Source organism: Ovis canadensis, chromosome 7 (assembly GCF_042477335.2).
Source record: "Ovis canadensis isolate MfBH-ARS-UI-01 breed Bighorn chromosome 7, ARS-UI_OviCan_v2, whole genome shotgun sequence".
Lineage (NCBI taxonomy): Eukaryota > Metazoa > Chordata > Mammalia > Artiodactyla > Bovidae > Ovis > Ovis canadensis.
The window spans coordinates 21,170,087-21,192,725 of NC_091251.1; the positions used below are offsets into that span (position 1 = coordinate 21,170,087).

Sequence of the window (22,639 nt, forward strand, 5' to 3'; positions counted from 1 at the left end):
AATTTCCCCCTGCATATAACAGTAGTGAAAAAGCTGGCTTAAAACTCAACATTCAAAAAACGAAGATCATGGCATCTGGTCCCGTAACTCCATGGCAAATAGATGGGGAAACAATGAAACAAGTGACAGACTTCATTTTCTTGGGCTCCAAAATCTCTGCAGATGGTGACTGCAGCCATGAAATTAAAAGACGCTTGCTCCTTGTTAGAAAAGCTGTGACCAACCTAGACAGCATATTAAAAAGCAGAGACATTACTTTCCTGACAAAGATTCATCTAGTCAAAACTATGGTTTTTCCAGTAGTCATTTATGGATGTGAGAGTTGGACTATAAAGAAGGCTGAGCACCGAAGAACTGATGCTTTTGAACTGTGGTGTTGGAAAACACTCTTGAGAGTCCCTTGGACGGCAAGATCAAACCAGTCCATCCTAAAGGAAATCAGTACTGAATATTCATTGGAAGAACAGATGCTAAAGTTGAAACTCCAATACTTTGGTCACCTGATGTGCAGAACTGACTCACTGAAAAAGACCCTGATGCTGGGAAAGACTGGGGGGCAGGAGGAAAAGGGGATGACAGAGGATGAGACGGTTGGATGGCATCACTAACTCAATGGACATGAGTTTGAGCAGGCTCCAGAAATTGGGGGTGGACAGGGAAGCCTAGCATGCTGCAGTGCCTGGGGTCGCAAAGAGTCGGACACGACTGAGCAACTGAACTGAACTGATAATAGTTGTTAACGTTATACTGTCATCTATTTAATGTGCAATAGTATTATGTCTAAAAGACAATGTATGTACCTTAATTGTAAAATACTTTATTGCTAAAAAAATATGAACAATTAGCTGAGCCTTCAGGCAGTTCTTTTTGCTGTTGGAGGATGTGAAATATTTCAAGAATTATCACAATGTGACAGAAACACAAAGTGAACAAATGCTGCTGGAAAAATAGTGGAAAGACTTGCATGATGCAGCATTGCCACAAACAATTTGTAAAAAACGCATCATCTGCAAAGCCAAATAAAGCAAAGTGCGAGAAAACAAGGTATGCCTGTATTCTTTCTAGGATGACCATGGGTTCATTTCATTACTTTTAGAAACAAAAATACTTAATTGTGGATCACATGATTTTAAGGTTACTGTCACTTAAATTTACTCATTTACACTTAAATATTTTTATTCTGAATAAATTTTTATTCTTTAAGTTTTTTGATACCAATGTAAGTCAAAACTGATTTTTTTCTGAGAAAACAGAATTCTGTTTTTACATTTGCACATGAATGAAATTTCCTTAGTAAAACCAACTGTAAAATGAGGGCATCCTTACGATTCTATGCAAAGTCTGATGACCCTACAAATGAAGAAAATACTTTTGTAAAGTCATAAAGATCTGCTTCCAGGTGTCAACAGGCTCATCAAACTCAGTGGAGGGCATGGTCCAGGAACATATAAGAAAAGGCTTTTCTTGTTCACTTTTGAGAAATTCTGTTAGAAGGGGCGAAGAAGCCAAAAGAGGCAGAATCTTTTCCTTCCAATTTGAAATGGAAATATATTTCACACACCGCTTCACCTGAATTGGAAAATATGGCTACATCTTATATTATATTCAGGATTTAAAAGAAAAGCTCCTATATTACTGTTGTAGTCATGGAAAGTCTCTTTGAAGATTCACTGTGTCTTTATTTTAGTGTCTATCTGTTTTTACCTGTATCAGAAAGGTGACTCGTCTTACACAGAAGATCTAATTTTCGGTTCCACACACACAGATCATTCCCACCAGAGAGCCAAACACCTAGTCTCTGAAGAACAGCTAAACACTGTAAAACATGCAAAATATTTATCAGTTTAGAAATTCAAGCATTCAGTGGTTTTAAAATATGTCCACAAGGTTGATACCCTTTCCCTTCAAGAGATCAGTAATCTTCAAAGTAAATGAGGAAACACTATTTCTTTTTACTAGTATCTTTCCCCAAGCCTGCTGAAATTATTGAAACCCAGTAGCACTTTCTGAGACCATCTAAGGTAATTTCTTCTATAGGAACGAAAGTAGCCAAGTCTTATCCAAGTTTATTTCTCCAATGTGTAGCAGAGTTTCTATCAATAATAAGCCCCAATTAGTATGTTTATAAAATGAACCTAAGAGTAGCCACCAATTAGCCACAGAAGATTTTGTTTTGGAAATAAGTAACTGCTACTAAATTATGATTTTACAGAAAACAGATAGGGAAGCACAAATAGCTCCGTGTTTCAAGTTTAAAGCTAAAACGAAGAACAACAACAAAAAAAGACTAGCTACTGCCATATCTCTTGGAAAGTAGTATCTCTTCCTAGAATTACCTACTAGAAACATACTAGGTACTACCTTTTTCCTTATCTTACTATAGAGACTCACCTCTTGCTCTAATTTAAAATTTAAACATTCTAGCATTTAATATACATACTCCCCAAAATCTAATCTTAGAAGAATCAAATAGCTGTAGGTATGTGCAGAAGAAATAATTTTTTAAACCTGCAAAGATAATTTCATCTAAATCATTAGAAAACTTTTTCTGAAATAAAAAGATTATCACCATAAAATATCTGATCAGATTTACCTTTACAGTAGACTGGAAGGATGACACTTTCTGAACTTGTCTACCAGTATCACAATCCCATTTCTAAATTTATGTTAAGAAATAATTTCTAAGCAGAATTTCAAAACATTATGAGATAACTTTTCTAATAATTAAATTACAAATATGACACATTTTATGTAGAAAATATACAAAGCATAAAGTATTTTGTATTTATACTACTACAAAAATCAACTTAACATAGCAAGCTTATAATCTAAAATAAGTTTGATATAAATTTTACTATAAAACCATTTGAAAATACCAACAGAATGAATGGTCTGAATATCAAATCTTTCTAAGCATTAAATATTGCAACTATAAAAAATTTAACTTTTACTCTCCAAAACAGTCTACCATAATCTAATAAACACAGAACATAAAATATTCGTACTAAAAACTATCACATCCATTAATTAACTAACTGAAAGCTCCCTCAACATGCCTGGCATGATTTTACTAGTTATCTTAATTCAAAGAAGACAGTAACCAAATACCTATATCCATATTTAGAATAATTTCAAGACCTCTCATAAAAGGTCCAAGATTAGTTTGACTTAAGGAGCATAACAATTTTCAAGTTTTTCGTACCATTTCCTATGGTAAGATATACATTTTATATGAGAACATATTTACATATAAATGTATATACACACACACATATAGACTCTCAAGATTATAATTTGACCAAAAAAAACCTACACTCAGCATTTAATTAATGAAGTTAGTTAACAGCAAATACCCAAGCATGGTAAATTTAAAATTCATCTGAATAAATGGAACTACTAACAAAGCAACCTGAAATTATTGTTAACAAGAAAAGTCATTCAGCAAAGGAAATTACTCTATACTAGCATTCACCGTTTAGAGTTTATACTGATATTGTCCCAGCTACCCATGTCTGTACTGTAATAGTAATTTTAACAATTATGTCTAAATAGTATTCTAGTACTTTAGGAGCAGTCTAATAAAAAGAATTTTATATTCTACTTTTGCAGAGATTATAATGATATAGAAAACAAACAAAAAAAGAGCTTTAGGCCATAAAATAACATGTGCCTCAACAGAACAATGGTAGTAAAGCTACTGTGACCAAAACATACTAAAGTACATTTATGCCTCTGATTATGCAACATTGTAACTACCAGAGTATATCATTTTATCTCCACCTAAATCTTTTTGTGAATTTCTACCACCTATTGGCAATCTGTCTAAAAATCACTTCAGCTGACAAGCTTATTTAAAATGTGTCATAAAGTATGTCTTAGTTCTATAGAAGCCTAAGAAACACCTACACCTTTGGGCTTACTCTAAAACTCAACTTCACTAACACCTGAAGTTATTTAAATAGAATTCTCAGATAAGCACAGACTTTTTAAAGCTATTCTATGACACTTAAAAAAGAAAAGGCAATGCAAGATTAGCTATAGCCTTCATAGATTAAATTCTCATACAAATATAAAAAGGCTACCTTTAAGAAAAATATTTGATGAAAGCAGTATCACATAGCAATTCAGAGCAATGACTCTGCAGTCAGGCCTTTGGCCCATGAACTTGGGCCATTTACTTAACCTCTCTTTGCCTCTCTCTTCTTATTTATAAATGAAAATAATAAAAATACTTATTATAAGACTTAAATGGGTTAATAAATGCAAAACAGAACAGTGCCTGGCACATAAACATGCAATTTATAAAACTTTACTATGGCTGCTGCTGCTAAGTCACTTCAGTCGTGCCCGACTCTGTGAGACCCCAGAGACAGCAGCCCACCAGGCTCCCCCATCCCTGGGATTCTCCAGGCAAGAACACTGGAGTGGATTGCCATTTCCTTCTCCAATGCATGAAAGTGAAAAGTGAAACTGAAGTCGCTCAGTCCTGTCCAACTCTCAGCGACCCCATGGACTGCAGCCCACCAGCCTTCTCCGTCCATGGGATTTTCCAGGCAAGAGTACTGGAGTGGGGTGCCACTGCCTTCTCCTTTATTATGGCTGTTACATCTTAAATTTTCAACTAAAAGTATGAGGGAAGGTAATTTACATTTTTAAATTGTTTTAAAATACTAAATATATAAAACACTGCTGCTGCTGCTAAGTCACTTCAGTCGTGTCCGACTGTGTATGACCCCATAGACAGCAGCCTACCAGGCTCCCCTGTCCCTGGGATTCTCCAGGCAAGAACACTGGAGTGGGTTGCCATTTCCTTCTCCAATGCATGAAAGTGAAAAGTGAAAGTGAAGTCACTCAGTTGTGTCCAACTCTTTGCGACCCCATGGACTGCAGCCCACCAGGCTCCTCTGTCCATGGGATTCTCCAGGCAAGAGGACTGGAGTGGAGTGCCATCGCCTTCTCCATATAAAACACTGAGCACATGCTAATTCACTTTTCTGCCAGACTTGGATTGTCAGAAGATTCTTATGGGTTGGGACCATTAAGTTTATTTTGCTGTACAATAAGCATATAAGAAAATGTGAATTATTCTCTGGTTCAACTCATCTTTGTTTCTCTAAATTGAAAAGCAAACTGAGATGATAAATATTTCTAAGCCTACATTCTTCCATTTCCTCCATCTTTTGTGATTTTATATAAAGCTGGGAAGAACAGCTTTAGTTATGGAGTTTCCATCAACACTAAGTCTTAACTTGCTACTTCCAATCTAATTTTTTTCAGACACCTAATACTTTCAAGAAGCACCTTATGAAGGCTAGAACAAAACCATTTTCGCTAAATCATGAATGTACAGACAGGCCTCAAGAGGATAAAGTCTAATAATGTATGCACTGGTCCCTTGGGTCTCCACAGCTATTTCACTTGGTTCTAGATTTAAGGATATAATAACTGTTCTATCAGCAGAGGCTGTCAAGATCCGTTGATTTTTTTCTTCACAAGTTTCCAAACAAGGCAATGTAATAATAGCTGTTATCTTTTGAGTGTGTCCATTGAGTTCCAAAAGTTTTTCTCCTGTCTGAAATATCAATAAAAATGTTAACAGTACTTTATATTTTATAACTTAATCTTAAATGACAAAATTAAGCAAAACCACCAGGTAGAAAATACATACATTCCATCTGAAATTACTTAGATTTTGTAATTTAAGCAACAGAATCTAAACAGATGCTAAAAGAGTAGGCTTAAATAATTTTAATTATTTTCTAATAGAAAATAGCAGATTGTTATAGGAAACTTTAAGGAATACTCTTTCCATTTGGTTTTAAGATTATAATTGTATAAATTAAGTATAAAATATCAGTAACTTAGCAGGGAAAATATAGGGAGTCTTCATTATCCAAATATTTATTATCTCCATCTTATAACATCGCAGAAGAAAATAAAAGTCAGCAAACAGTAACAATTGGCTGTAGATGCCCAATAATGTATCAACCACTCATAAAGTCAGTATTGACTCTATTTCTATTTAACATCAACAGCTCTTCCCATCCATCCAATGTCTTCATCCATCAGTCTCTCACTGACTTCCCAAGTAGTAAATACAAAAATGCAAAGAAAATGTAACATAAATTTCAAATCTCTCCAAGGTTGCAGGATTTCATGATGTAGGTGATGAATGTAATGTTAAACTGTGTCCATCACAGGCAAAGCCCTTGAAAAATGAGGATCTGATGGAGTCAGAATAGATAACAATCCAAACAAGGGTGAGAAGATAAATGCTTAAAAGAGAATACTTTGAGAATCCAAGGATTAGGAAGACAGGACCTAGAGAAATTTGGTAAAGCCTTGAATATTTTTTAAAAAATAAACCTTTTATTACATTACTATTAAAGTGAAACATATGAAGAATATTATGCTGTCAAACAATTAAGAAAAATTCAGAAAAAAACTGTCAATTTGGAAAAAACTCTCACAAAAAGCAACACCTGATTCATTTTCAGAGTCAGTACATAGCTGCTAACTTAAATCTTGCTTAATTAAAATTAAGACATTTATTTCCATAATTTAGCATTTGTTTCTCAGGAAAAATCTTAAATAAAAAACTCTATTATGAAACATTGGTCCTCACTGTAAATGGATTCATCCTAAGCAGCCCTTTTCAAACATTAATTCAGCTCAGTCTACTGATATGCAGGCTTATCTCCAGGTAATGTTTATGAATGCATACTCAACACAGTCATGTCTGTGTTACATAATCCACACAGAATCAATACACACCTGGGCATTCCACACAACTACAGTTCCATCATCACCAGCAGATGCAAATCTGGTTAGAGAAAAAAGGTCAAGAAAAACAAAAAATCACTGATGACATTTAAGTGCTAAAATTACTAAGACTAATCAGACCTTAAAGCTCAACATTCAGAAAACGAAGATCATGGCATCAGGTCCTATCACTTCATGGGAAATAGATGGGGAAACAGTGGAAACAGTGTCAGACTTTATTTTTGGGGGCTCCAAAATCACTGCAGATGGTGACTGCAGCCATGAAATTAAAAGACGCTTACTCCTTGGAAGGAAAGTTATGACCAACCTAGATAGCATATTCAAAAGCAGAGACATTACTTTGCCGACTAAGGTCCGTCTAGTCAAGGCTATGGTTTTTCCTGTGGTCATGTATGGATGTGAGAGTTGGACTGTGAAGAAGGCTGAGCGCTGAAGAATTGATGCTTTTGAACTGTGGTGTTGGAGAAGACTCTTGAGAGTCCCTTGGACTGCAAGGAGATCCAACCAGTCCATCCTAAAGGAGATCAGCCCTGGGATTTCTTTGGAAGGAATGATGCTGAAGCTGAAACTCTAGTACTTTGGCCACCTCATGCAAAGAGTTGACTCATTGGAAAAGACTCTGATGCTGGGAGGGATTGGGGGCAGGAGAAGAAGGGGACGACCGAGGATGAGATGGTTGGATGGCATCACAGACTCGATGGACATGAGTCTGAGTGAACTCAGGGAGTTGGTGATGGACAGGGAGGCCTGGCGTGCTGTGATTCATGGGGTCTCAAAGAGTCGGACACGACTAAGCGACTGAACTGAACTGAATCAGACCTTAGGGACTTCCCTGGTGGTCCAGTAGATAAGACTCCTTACTCCCAATGCAGGGGGCCTGGGTTCAATCCCTGGTTGGGCAACTAGACCCCACCTGCCACAACTAAGAGTGTGCATGCCACAATGAAGGCCTGACGCAGTCAAATAAATAAGAATAGAATGTTTTAAAAAGAATTATCAGACTTTATTAATAGCATTCTGACTTACTAATATCAATGCACATTAAGTTCTTTAAGCCACCTTAATAAATCTTTATAGAATATTTTATAATTTTTGTGTCAGGTACTGCAAATCCAAAGATGAATAAGACCATTCAGAGAGTTATAATACCTGTTAGACTAAGAATTAGGGAGATCTATAAATGATCTTTAAAGTCCTTCCTTTGAAATCATATGATTAAACCCTGAAGTGACATAAAACCAAGCTGAGGGAAAGCTACAGTGACAGGCAGTGATATTCCAGGAGTAGACCAAAGGAATCATGTCCTTAGATTCCTTATTTTCTAGGTAAACGTATTTAGATATTTTAACTCTACTATATTTAAAGCCAGTATCTCTCCTTTGTTCCTCTCAGTTCTGTGGTCTTTTCACATAAATATCCCATCTCCCTTTCGTGTCCTTTGGTTGGGAAAGTTTGGCTTCTGTTTTTTTTTTTTAATGTATATCCTTGAAAAAGATGGCTTTTTTCTACTCTTTACCATCCATCCACTACAGATCAAAAACCAACTATCTATATTTTGTAGAGTAGAAGATAACCATGATACAAACACTATCAAGAAAAATAATCTGTACAGGATTATTCATCACAATGGCTGAATTATAATAAAATCAAGATAGCATTGTTCTCAAGCAGTGTCCCAACACAGTGGTATACAGCAGTCACATTGTAACCATATCAACTTTGTTAATAATGTACTACACAAGTGTGTAAATAACTCACAGGGAACCAAAATCAATTCAAAGTTGTTCTCCTAATATCACTTTTTATTCACTTGAATTCAAGGTTTGCTTTTCTGAATGGGAGAGAAGGAAGTGGTATTGTTGAGAGCCAGCTGTGAACTGCATCTGGTTTAATAACCATTAATAAGTGGTACTCCACGAGCAGCTACGGTGTTTAGAAAATGTGTACTTCCATGCAAGACTGTTGGTGCGTTTTCACAAAAATCTGGGCATGCCTTAAACATCTTCATTAAAGTAAACATCATGAGCTGTGTGTGTCATTGGGAGAGAGAACTGATACTTGATGACACAAAAACTATTAATACTTTGGCCCTGAGAGTCTCTGTTCTATTGAATTTTACCCTATAGATATCCATATTAGCTCCCTACTTCAGTCATGTAACACTTCCCTTAACAGTCCAAACTGAGCTTCAAGTTCAAATTTCTCATGCTCAGTTTCAAAGCCTCATACTTAGCTACTGTCCTCACTGGTTCTGGCTATTCCCATACTCAGTACCTGCTGCAGAATCTTTTGATTACATCTTCTACTGCAGGAGCTAAGAGATTATCCAGGAGGTGGGAAATTGGCCTAATAGAGTCTGACAGAGTCCATTAGTAATTTTTAACAAAGAACTACTTATCTTTTTAACAGAAAAGACCTTTTAAAATGTCTTAGTTAACTAGATAGAAACCATACAAAGAATTATTTTTAAACCCATACATAACATTTATTCTGTTTTCAAAATGGAATATATAAAAGATATGGAGACTAAAAAGAAAACAATTTTATATTTGAAAACAATTTCTTATGCTGAATTACACAGACTGTCTGAATCAGAATACGAAGCAACGCCTTAAATATCAAAAATACTGCTGGATGTCAATCTTTAACAGCTTATGTTTCTAGGGCTATTGATTTCTTTTTACTTGTACCATGATGAAGGGGAGGGCAGAACTCAAGGTCTTAAGATTTCTTTGGTATAAAATATCAATTTCTATTGATTCTTGAAACTCTTATAATTGCTTTTCTCCCTTTTAGAAGAGTACAGGTTTAAAATATACTTTTTTCTAGCCCTGATTTTTAACTTCTCATTATTGCTTTATCATGTCTGAATCTCATGACTTCACAATGAGAGATGATTGAACGGTTGAGAGTTTAAAAATGAGATACAGAGCATTTCATCTCAAACTTTAATTCAATCAGTGGTAAACAAAAGTTAAATCTAAACAATGCTCAGTCTAAACAATGCTCAATAGTAATGCATGAATCCACAGCCCATTGTTTTCTTTTTATCATTCAGAGGTCAATTATCCAGTTTGTGTATTATTCAGGCTTTTCAATTCTCATATTCTATTGCCTTTTCTTTATTTTTGCTGTTCCACTATTTATTATTACCTGCTCTAAAGAGGAAACATAAAGCTTTAAAATGCAAACCAGTTTGACTTTGCTACATACCAGCACCAGCATAAAATAACTAATAAAGGGACGGAAGATCATTCACAAATGACGATTATCCATTCTCCTAGCGTGGATAACTGAAAACTGGCAGCACTGTATCAGCTTATCTCAAGTCAGTTTATCCTCATCAGTCAGGCACACACTCTAGCCATCTCCAAATGAGAAATGAAAGTTCAGTCTAAGAATCCCTAACAGTAAGATACACTATAACTATGCAAAGAAGTAAGGAACAATGAAAGAAGTAATTAAATGCCAATAATGCTTAATATAGTCAATGGAAGAAAAAATAGGGGCTATACTGCCATACAATAATATACAAAAATTTTTTAAAACACTTTAAATTAATAGAACCCAAAGATTCAAATCTAAAGCTAAGATTTTAAGAGAAATCCTTTACTGATACACACAAAATAGTAAGATCTCATGTCATGTGTTAGGGAAATGCCAAAATCAATTATATGTGGTTCTTATTTCAAGATCTTAAAATTCAGTGATTGTTTAGAAATGTACTAAAGATATATAAGACATCAACTGTAAGACATACTATTATTTTATGTACTATTAAGGAAAAATGCTATCAGTTATAAATGAAAGACACCAATTATATGATGTATCCAAATTTTAGAGATGTTATAGTACTGAAAATAGGCTTTTTAGAATCAACGAAATTTAGCATTTATCGTATTTATCTTTCCAATATGGCACTTTCCAGTCCAACACATTTCTGATTACCTCTAGCAGGTTTAAAGGACTAAAGAAATAGTCCTCGTTTCTTGGCATGAAAAAAGGGCTGTAATGAACTAAATTATAGCTTTTCCCTACTCTTTACCATCCATTCACTACATGGCAAAAAAACAATCATCTATATTTTGTAGAGTGGAAGGCAACCATGATACAAACACTATCAAGAAAAATAATTTGAAAAGATGCTCAACACTGCTTATTATTAGAGAAATGCATATCAAAACTACAATGAGATCTCACCTCACACCAGTCAGAATGGCCCTCACCAAAAGTCTACAAACAATAAACACTGGAGAGGGTGTGGCAAAAAGGGAACCCTCTTGCACTGTTGGTGGGAATGTAAATTGATACAGCCACTATGGAAGATGGTATGGAGATTCCTTAAAAAACTAGGAATAAAACCACCATATGTCCCAGCAATCCCACTCCTAGCATATATGCTGAGGAAACCAGGATTTAAAAAGACGCGCGTATCCCACTGTTCACTGCAGCACTGCTTACAACAGCTAGAACGTGGAGGCAGCCTAGATGTCCACGACAGACGAATGGATAAAGAAGCTGCGGCACATATACACAGTGGAATATCACTCAGCCATAGAAAGGAGTGCATGTGAGTCAGTTCTGATGAGGTCAGATTACACAGAGTGAAGTAAGTCAGAAAGAGAAAGATAAATATTGTATTCTAATGCATATGTATGTTCAGATGGTAAAGTATCTGCCTGCAATGTGGGAGACCCAGGTTTGACCCCTGGGTCGGGAAGATCCCCTGGAGAAGGAAATGGCAACCCACTCCAGTACTCTTGCCTGAAAAATTCCATGGACGGAGGAGCCTGGTAGGTTACAGTCCATGGGGGTCACAAAGAGTCAGACACGACTGAGTGACTTCGCTTTCACTTATGCAATCTAGGAAAATGGTACTGAATAACTCATTTACAGGGAAGCAATGGAGAAACAGACCTAGAGAAAGACTTATGGACATGGAGAGAGGGGAGGAGAGGGTGAGATGTATGGAAAAAGTAACATGGAAACTTACATTATCATATGTAAAATAGACAGCCAACAAGAATTTGCTGTATGGCTTAAGAAACTCAAACAGGGGTTCTATATCAACCTAGAGGGGTGGGATGGGGCGGGAGATGGGAGAGAGGTTCAGGAGGGAGGGGATATACATATACCTATGGCTGACACATGTTGAGGTTTGACAGAGAAAAAAATTCTGTGAAGTAATTATGCCTCAGTTAAAAAATTAATAAAAATTTTTTAAAAGGCCAAAAAGAAGAAAAATAGTTTGTACAGTGGCTGACTTATAATAAAATCAAGAAAGCACTGTTCTCAAGCAGTGTGAATAAGCAAACATATAGTCACAATGGTGTGATTACTCACCTAGAGCCAGACATCCTGGAATGTGAAGTCAAGTGGGCCTTAGAAAGCATCACTACGAACAAACCTAGCGGAGGTGATGGAATTCCAGTTCAGCTATTTCAAATCCTGAAAGATGATGCTGTCAAAGTGCTACATTCAATATGCCAGCAAATTTGGAAAACTCAGCAGTGGCCACAGGACTGGAAAAGGTCAGTTTTCCTTTCAATCCCAAAGAAAGGCAATGCCAAAGAATGCTCAAACTACCACACAATTGCACTCATCTCATACACTAGTAAAGTAATGCTCAAAATTCTCCAAGCCAGGCTTCAGCAATACATGAACCGTGAACTTCCTGATGTTCAAGCTGGTCTTAGAAAAGGCAGAGGAACCAGAGATCAAATTGCCAACATCCACTGGATCATGGAAAAAGCAAGAGAGTTCCAGAAAAACATCTATTTCTGCTGTATTGACTATGCCAAAGCCTTTGACTGTGTGGATCACAAGAAACTGTGGGAAATTCTGAAAGAGATGGGAATACCAGACCACCTAACCTGCCTCTTGAGAAACCTGTATGCAGGTCAGGAAGCAACAGTTAGAACTGGACATGGAACAACAGACTGGTTCCAAATAGGAAAAGGAGTACGTCCAGGCTGTATATAGTCACTGTGCTTATTTAACTTATATGCAGAGTACATCATGAGAAACGCTGGACTGGAGGAAGCACAAGCTGGAATCAAGATTGCTGGGAGAAATATGAATAACCTCAGATATGCAGATGACACCACCCTTATGGCAGAAAGTGAAGAAGAACTAAAAAGCCTCTTGATTGAAAGTAAAACAGGAGAGTGAAAAAGTTGGCTTAAAGCTCAACATTCAGAAAACTAAGATCATGGCATCTGGTCCTATCACTTCATGGGAAATAGATGGGGAAACAGTGGAAACAGTGTCAGACTTTATTTTTTGGGGCTCCAGAATCACTGGAGATGATGACTGCAGCCATGAAATTAAAAGATGTTTACTCCTTGGAAGGAAAGTTATGACCAACCTAGATAGTATATTCAAAAGCAGAGGTATTACTTTGCCAACAAAGGTCCATCTAGCCAAGGCTATGGTTTTTCCAGTGGTCATGTATGGATATGAGAGTTGGACTATAAAGAAAGCTGAGCACCAAAGAATTGATGCTTCTGAACTGTGGTGTTGGAGAAGACTCTTAAGAGTCCCTCGGACTGCAAGGAAATCCAACCAGTCCATTCTGTAGGAGATCAGTCTTGGGTGTTCATTGCAAAGACCAATGTTGTAGCTGAAACTCCAATACTTTGGCCACCTGATGCAAAGAGCTGACTCATTTGAAAAGACTCTGATGCTGGGAGGGATTGGGGGCAGGAGGAGAAGGGGACGACAGAGGAAGAGATGGTTGGACGGCATCACCAACTCGCTGGACATGGGTTTGGGTGAACTCCGGAAGTTGGTGATGGACAGCGAGGCCTGGCATGTTCATGGGGTTGCAAAGAGTTGGACACGACTGAGCGACTGAACTGAACTGAAGAATGATTTGCTTATTCTAGAAATCTTTAGTAAGCTTTAACTATACATTAAGCATTAATTCTATATATTTATATGCTTGATCCTGAAAGTAAAGATCAATGAGCTAAGTTTTTGTCTTTGAAGGGCTCACAGTCTGCAGTATGATGGAATGCTTTGACAGGGTCCAAATTATTAGTCCACTGAGAATTCTGTTATGATTATTTCAATTTATAGGAATCAGTTCCTGTAAACACCTTCCTTTGGATAGCTCAGCAAAAGTATTCTCATTCTTGCCAACTGTGGCTGAAAGTACAGCAATGGTTCACAAAGATTTGTATAAAATAAAGTATTACCGCAAGCAATTCCTATAGCCATCACTTAAGTGCTTATATAATAGTTCTTATTCAGGACAATTTATTTTAACTAAATCAAAGGTGCTACAGATTCAAACATAACCTTAAAGGATATAAAAAAAGATAAGCCATAAACCTAAACTTTCTTGTATTCAATATTTACATAACCATAAAGTCCTGGAAAAATAAAAATAGAGTATTATTATGACAATGCAGAAGTCCCTTTCCAACAAATTCACAAGTACTTTCTAATCATAATGCAACTAAAATAGTATATAGTTTTTATAATAAAGTTGAAAAATGCTAATATCAGAAACTAGACAAAAATAAAAAATAATAAAAATTTCCTTTAAAATAAACTTTTACTTACCTTGATGCTAGAATTTCTTGAAGAAAATTAGAGAAGTTTGTAGACAGAAACTTGTAAGAGAAGCTGAAGGCAACTTCAGAGCATTTTCAGGAACCATAGATATTTATGTTGCTGACTCTTTCATGATCTACTCTAGCATCAGAAAATTTTTCCCTTGACTAAGTAACACAAGGAGTCGGACATGATTGAGCAACTAAGCACAAGCACGTATTTATTTAACACAATGCTAATATGAACGTCTCACAAACAGAATAAAGATGGAAAAATCTTTAGTTCCCACAGTTATCTGCAAAGGTAAAATCTTTGATAAGCTTTTGTCTCCCCCAAATCACAAAGTTAAATGACATCAAGTTTATAGGTATTAGAATACAAAAAAATCTGTGTGACTTAAATTGGTGGGAAACTACATCTTTCTGAACTCAAATACCTGTGAAGGAACTTTGCTGCTGCTGCTAAGTCACTTCAGTCGTGTCCGACTCTGTGCAACCCCACAGACGGCAACCCACCAGGCTCCCCCGTCCCTGGGATTCTCCAGGCAAGAACACTGGAGTGGGCTGCCAGTTCCTTCTGCAACGCATGAAAGTGAAAAGTGGAAGTGAAGTCGCTCAGCTGTGTCCGACTCTTCGCAACCCCAAGGACTACAGCCTACCAGGCTCCATTGCCTTCTCTGGAAGGAACTTTTACTACAGAAATAGCCTTGGCCTCTCTGTCCCACTGAGTAATAAGTAAGTTTAAAGAACTCATTGAGTATGCTCAGATCAGACCCTTCTGGGCTCTCTGAGATTTGTCTGTTCATAGCGAGGGAACAAGGAGGGCCTGGCAACCTACTCCAGGACTCTTGCCTGGAGAATCCCATGCACAGAGGAGCCTGGCGGGCTGCAGGCCATGCAGTCAGAGTCGGACACGACTGAGCAACTAAGCACAGCACTGCACAGCAAGGGAACAGTCTGGCTTGCTCTTACTTTTGAGGTAAACTTACATCTGAGTGGGAAGCTTACAAATGTCCAGCTGTACCAGCAATTCAGTGAATAAGTCTACATAACTCAGGGTGAAAATTAGGAAACCCACTGTGGTTGTATATCAAAGCTACATCCTTTAATCCAGCTTTTTGCTAGCTGGAATGCAGCTAGTAATCCAGCTATTAAGCTGATGGGTTCATGTCTATGTGTGATTCCTACTTCTAATAATACCCAATAAAAAATATACTGAAACAAAAATACCTTTTAAATTGGAGGGTTTTCCCCTCTATATAAAATATACATCATTTAAAACTGTTCATTATGAAGAATTTAAATACATATAACAGAAACAGAACAGTATAACAAAAATCTCCAGGTACTCATCACGTCTTCAATAATTATCAACTTGTGACTAATATTGTTTCATCTGTACCACAGTCAATACCCGCCCTCCTGCAGTTTCTTTTGATGCAAATCCCGTATTTCATTTCATCAATAAATACTTCAATACATACTTACATCACAAATAAGTTAACATTTAACTCCTTAACATCACCACAATGTAATCAAATTTGTCTCACAATGCTTTTTAACTATATTAGAAGATCTAGTGAAAAGTGAAAGTGGGACACTCAGTCATGTCCAACTCTTTGCGACCCCATGGACGATACAGTCCATGAATAAGGTTCATATCCTGCAACTGACTGTTACATCTCTAGTCTCTCTTATTTTATTGATTCTTTCTTCATATATTTTTTTCCTTGTAGTTAAGCGTTTGTCTTCAGAGTTCTCAGAGTCTGGATTTTGTTGGCTACTTTCTTGTGTTACCATTTTATATGCTTCTGTGTCCCTTGTGTTTCTAGTAAACTGAGACATCTAGAGACTTAATCGTATTTAAATTTGACCATTTGGTAAGACTACTTCATAAGGAGTTTATATTCCCCAACAGGAAATACAATTTCTGGCAATCTTTTGTCTGTGTATACGTATTTGTGATGTTAACAGCTATCAATAAGCATTGCCTAAATTTGTTATTCTATTAGAGATGGCAAAATAAGAGTTCAATTCTATGATTCTTCCTAGCTTGAATCCTTCTATAAAGAAAATGCCCTCTCATCAAACATTACTGATCTCAAGATAAGAGTTTGTATAGAAAGGCAGTATAGATCTTGACTTGCAGATACCCCTTCAAGACAGGACTATGCCCAGTTATGAGGAATGTGGCTAATCTGCCTCCAGCTGTTGACTTCAAGAGTCCATTTCAGCTTTCAAACTATCTCTTTGGAGAAGGAAATGGCAACCCACTCCAGTATTCTTGCCTGGAGAATCCCATGGACAGAGGAGTCTGGCAGGTGATGGTCCACAGGGTCGCAGAGAGTCTGACAAGACTGGAGCGACTAAGCACGCATGCAAACTATCTCAGCTGGCACCCAGTGCCTGGGACATAAGCAAGGTGGCGGAAGCCAGGGCACATCTCTGGACGACCCTCAGCCAGTGTCCAAGCAATGCAGGTTAAACAGTCCTCGTCATTTCCCTAAAGCAGGACCATCTGAAGAGCATTCTTTCCTCCAGAGCTCCACACTGGGCTTACAGAGACTTGGTCAAATCACCATCACAGTTTGAGATGGCTCCCCTAGTCCAATCCTGCTTTTTCCCTTTCCTTTCGTATTTCTAACAATCCTTTTTCATGCTTAACTCCATTTTATTGTCTACTTCCCAGGGAACTGAGGTATTAGGAGGATCTAAATGGTCTTCACTGACTAACGTCCGTCTAGTCAAGGCTGGTTTTTCCTGTGGTCATGTATGGATGTGAGAGTTGGACTGTGAAGAAAGCTGAGCGCTGAAGAATTGATGCTTTTGAACTGTGGTGTTGGAGAAGACTCTTGAGAGTCCCTTGGACTGCAAAGAGAGCCAACCAGTCCATTCTGAAGGAGATCTGGGATGTTCTTTGGAATGATGCTAAAGCTGAAACTCCAGTACTTTGGCCACCTCATGCGAAGAGTTGACTCATTGGAAAAGACTCTGATGCTGGGAGGGATTTGGGGCAGGAGAAGAAGGGGACGACAGAGGATGAGATGGCTGGATGGCATCACGGACTCAATGGATGTGAGTCTGAGTGAACTCTGGGAGTTGGTGATGGACAGGGAGGCCTGGCGTGCTGCGAATCATGGGGTCGCAAAGAGTCGACATGACTGAGCGACTGAACTGAACTGAACTGAAATGGTCTTGACTACTGATTTCTATTCTCTAAATGTTATTCTTAGTTTTAGAAAGAAACTAAGAATATCTTTAGAAAGATATTCTTAGCTTTAGAATATTTTCTTAAAGGTGTAACATATCGTTCACTGTTAGTGAATTATCAAACTGTACTGTTTGTCTAAATCCCCGTGAATGTACAGCTTCACAGTCACCCTAGGGGTATACTCTGGCCTCCAGCCTGGCATTTCATGGGTCATCTGATTCTTTTCCAGTCATGATCACCATCCTGCATAACCTTGTCTGTTTCCTGGAGAAGCAAGGGATGGTCAAATGAGCAACAGAGAAAACTATTCTTAAAATGTGTTATGAACTCAGTTTGGTTTAATGTGTCAAATGCTAGAGTATTACATGCAATTTTAGCACAGTCCATTTTTTGGAAGACTCTTGCTGAGGCTTAGCCTTCTTTAGTGATCTCCCAATCAATATGACCCTCACTTCATGTTCAAAAAATACTAAAGAAGAAAAGAAAAGGCAGCTGTCTGTTAGGTTATACAGGATTTATTTGGTATCTTCAAAAACCAATCTAAGAAAATTTTCCACTCACTGGTTTTAGCTGAGCCACCGAGAAAACAAGAAAATCCTTCTGCAAAATTCTCAATAAAATGATATTATCTAAAGACCTGAAGCGTGAAACCTGTATTACAACAGTTGACCAAAAATCCAGAATGTGATGTCCATAAAAACTAAATAAAAACATAAAAGGAATAATGATATACTATTTAAAAACTGGAAAGGTATTTCTGTAATTTGACAATGCATAAATAATGTACATATGTAATGGTAAAGCTATATCTGAGCTATCTAAACTATTACATTAAGAATGAAAACACTGCGCTCCTCTGTTTATAACAGTTACGTCATCTGTGTATTTTTTATGTACTTCTTACCAATAATGACTCTTTCAGGTTTTTTTAAAGTACACTACAGAATTAAATTTTTTCTAACAAAAGAGATAAAAAGTTCTTCAAGTCGGCAACTGAGTGAAAAACTTCATACCTAATTATATGCAAATTCTGACATAGTCATGACTTGGAGACAAAGAATTAAATGTAGTTCATATAGTAATATGTTTACCTGATTGCAAAAGCCAAAAGTTGGCCTTTTAAAAAAATCTATTCAAGACATTTAGATTCACTGTGGCATACAATAAACATGACCAACAATCTCCCTCCCTCCATCTGCCACCTTCTGCAATAGGGTTTAGTTGCTTCTCCCATCAAGAGACAGAGTTCATTTATCAACCGACTAAATTCATGCCAGCTTCTGACTTGCTTTAACCAATGAAACAGCAGCAAACATACTGAAAATAGACTTGAAGAGATTTACACTGGGGCTTGCCCTTTTACCAGTATTTAAATCCCATTCCTATTGAAACAGCACTCAAGCAACCACGTGGAGAGATCCCCAGTCATCCCAGCTGAGACCACTGTAAACCTGCCAACCCCAACCAGTCCACCAGGCGACCACATAAACACACATGAACCTAAACAAGATCAGCTGATCCTGGCACAGACAACAGAACCCATCAACCTGAGCCTACCCAAATGTCACCCTATAGAATAGTGAAATAAACTGTTTGCTTTCGTTGCTGTTGTTCAGATGCTCAGTCGTGCACAATTTTTGCAACCCCATGGACTGTAGCATGCCAGGCTTCCTTGTCCTTCACCATCTCCCAGAGCTTGCTCAAACTCATGTCCACTGAGTTGGTGATGCCATCCAACCATCTCAACCCCTGCCACCCACTTCTCCTGCCCTCAATCTTCCTAGCATCTGAGTCTTTTCCAATGAGTTGGCTCTTCACATCATGTGGAGCTTCGGCATCAGTCCTTCTAATGAGTATTCAGGGTTGATTTCCTTTAGGATTGACTGGTTTGACCTCCTTACAGTCCAAGTGACTCTCAAGAGTCTTCTCCAGCACCACAGTTCAAAAGCATCAATTCTTTGGCACTCAGCCTTCTTTATGGTCCAACTCACATCCATACATGACTACAGGAAAAACCATAGCTTTGACCATATGGACCTTTGTTGGCAAAGTGATGCCTCTGCTTTTTAGCACACTATCTAGGTTTGTCATAGCTTTTCTTCCAAGGAGCACACATCTTTTAATTTCATGGCTGTAGTCACTGCTTGGGCTGATATTTGACAATGGCAATAGATAACTGATATTCTCTTCTATAGCTCTGTACTATTGACAAAACAGTTACTACATCACTGAATAACTGAAGTATACACAAGTGGTAAAGAACCTGCCTGCCAACATGCGGGTTCAATCCCTGGGTCAGAAAGATCCCCTGATAAGGGCATGACAACGCACTTCAGTATTCTTGCCTGGAGAATCCCATAGACTGAGGAGCCTGGTGGGCTACAGTCCATTGGGTCACAGAGTCAGGCACAACTAAAGAGACTTAGCCTTCACACAAGCACCACACTGGGAAAATGCAATCAAATATCAGTATCTGTACAATGATCCTTATTCTACAAGATGGCCTTTTCTTCAAATTCTTCAAACTATGTAATAAGAACAGTCAAGAAGACATTTTGAAGCATACCTGCTGCTGCTGCTGCTGCTGCTGCTGCTGCTGCTGCGTTGCTTCAGTCGTGTCCGACTCTGTGCAACCCCATAGACAGCAGCCCACCAGGCTCCCTCATCCCTGGGACTCTCCAGGCAAGAACACCGGAGTGGGTTGCCAATTCCTTCTCCAATGCATGAAAGGGAAAAGTGCAAGTGAAGTCGCTCTTAGCGACCCCATGGACTGCAGCCACCAGGCCCCTCTGTCCATGGGATTTTCCAGGCAAGAGTACTGGAGTGGGGTGCCACTGCCTTCTCTGGTTGAAGGATAGCAATCGATGTGAAATCTTAAAAATCTGAGGACCATGTGCTCCTACAATAATTTGGCTGGACTTGGCCATGGTTTGTAATTGAGCCACGGGATATCATCCTGACCTCCCAACCTGGGGGCTCAGGGAAGGGACAACAGGTAGAGAAGGACTGGAAACTGAGTTCAGTCATGTGGCAAATAAGTGAGATAATCATTCCCATGTAATAAAACCCCAATAAAATTCTGGACACCCAAAGTCTGAGGGAGCTTCCTCACTGGTGATGCACACTGATACACTGAAAGGGGGATGTGTCCTGAGGACACAAAATAGATGGTATCCTTCTAGACCTTACTCTTTGTATCTCTTCATTTGGCTAGCCCTGACCATATCCTTTATAATAATACAGATGGTTAACAAACATAGAAAGATGTTCAACATCACTCATTATCAGAGAAATTCAAATCAAAACCACAATGAGGTACCATCTCATGCCAGTAAGAATGGCTGCTATCAAAAAGTCTAAAAACAATAAATGCTGGAGAGGGTGTGGAGAAAAGGGAACCCTCTTACACTGTTGGTGGGAATATAAACTAGTACAGTCACTATGGAGAACAGAGTGGAGATTCCTTAAACAACTGGAAATAGAACTGCCATAAGATTCAGCAATCCCACTGCTGGGCATACACACCGAGGAAACCAGAATTGAAAGAGACACGTGTACCCCAGTGTTCATCGCAGCACTGTTTATAATAGCCAGCACATGGAAGCAACCTAGATGTCCATCAGCAGATGAATGGATAAGAAAGCTGTGGTACATATACAGAATGGAATATTACTCAGCCATGAAAAAGAATGCATTTGAATCAGTTCTAATGAGGTGGATGAAACTGGAGCCTATTATACAGAGTGAAGTAAGTCAGAAGGAAAAACACCAATACAGTATACTAACGCATACATATGGAATTTAGAAAGATGGTAATGATAACCCTGTATGCAAGAGAGCAAAAGAGACACAGATGTATAGAACAGTCTTTTGGACTCTGTGGGAGAGGGCGAGGCTGGGATGATTTGACAGAATAGCACTGAAACATGTATATTACATATATGAAATAGATCACCAGTCCAAACTCGATGCATGAATTTGATGCAAACAGGGCACTCAGAGCTGGTGAACTGGGACAACCCTGAGGGATGGGATGGGGAGGGAGTTGAGAGGGGGCTCAGGATGGGGGACACATGTACACCCATGGTTGATTCACATCAACGTATGGCAAAAAACTACTACAATACTGTAAAGTAATTAGCCTCCAGTTAAAATTAATTAATTTTTTAAAAACTGTAATCATAAATAGAGTGCTTTCCTGAGTTCTGTTAGTCATTCTAGAGAATTATCAAACCTGAGGGGATAGTGAGAATTTGTAGCTAACTGGCCAGAAGTGCAGGTGGCCTGGGAACCCGAGACTGCAGCTATGACTGTGGTGAAGGGACTGTTAATCAGGACTGTCCTCCTAACCTTTAAAATTCAACACAACTCCAGGTATTGCCAGAACTGCACTGCATGTGGGACAATCAACTAAACACCAAAGACAGAAGGAAAGCGGAGAAGACAAGGTTAAAGGACATCAGCAATGATACTAAGAACTGGAAATAATCACAGCAGCAGTCACCCACTGAGTTCAAAATGGTTGAAAAATAATAAAGGTGGTATCAAAGACAAAAGAGAAAATTAAGAGACGATAGTGGAGTAGCTGATAGAGACAAGAGAAGTGGGGTTAGGGATTCCGGATGGCATGCAACATGTACACTTATTAGTCGAGGGAGTCATTCATTCATTTAACAATTATTAGTTACCTGCTACATGTAAGGCACCATGCCAGGTACTAAAGATACTGTGGAGAATAAGAAAAAAAAAAAAGTCCCTCACTCTTATCTAGAGAGAAAGATAAATATTATACAGTTACACAATTACTTGTGTAATCGTTATTTGTGATAGAGGCTACAAAGGATAAGCATATAGTTGAACAGAGGCTTAATAAAACAGATCTACAGATCAATAACAAGCTAAATCTACAGTCCTAAGACCTATACACCTTCTCTATTTGCAAATATAACACAACATCACACATGCTAGCAAGGAAGTACAGAATAAGGAACATTTTCCCGTGCACCTAATCAATCAATCTATGACAAAGGGTGCAAGACTACACCATGCTGGAAAGAGAGTCTCTTCAACAAATGGTGCTGGGGAA

At 38.1% G+C, this 22,639-nt stretch overlaps 1 protein-coding gene across 1 annotated transcript in view; it reads right to left on the reverse strand.

The window, feature by feature from the left end:
• Positions 1–22,639, reverse strand: part of WDR41 (WD repeat domain 41) — a 47,000-nt gene that overhangs the window by 19,711 nt on the left and 4,650 nt on the right. The window contains exons 3-6 of the mRNA XM_069595362.1: positions 6,775–6,823; positions 5,440–5,572; positions 2,594–2,655; positions 1,705–1,816 (exon numbers count right to left, since the gene is read on the reverse strand). Of these exons, the coding sequence (XP_069451463.1) occupies positions 1,705–1,816; positions 2,594–2,655; positions 5,440–5,572; positions 6,775–6,823 (356 nt within the window). The remainder of the gene's footprint in view (positions 1–1,704; positions 1,817–2,593; positions 2,656–5,439; positions 5,573–6,774; positions 6,824–22,639) is intronic.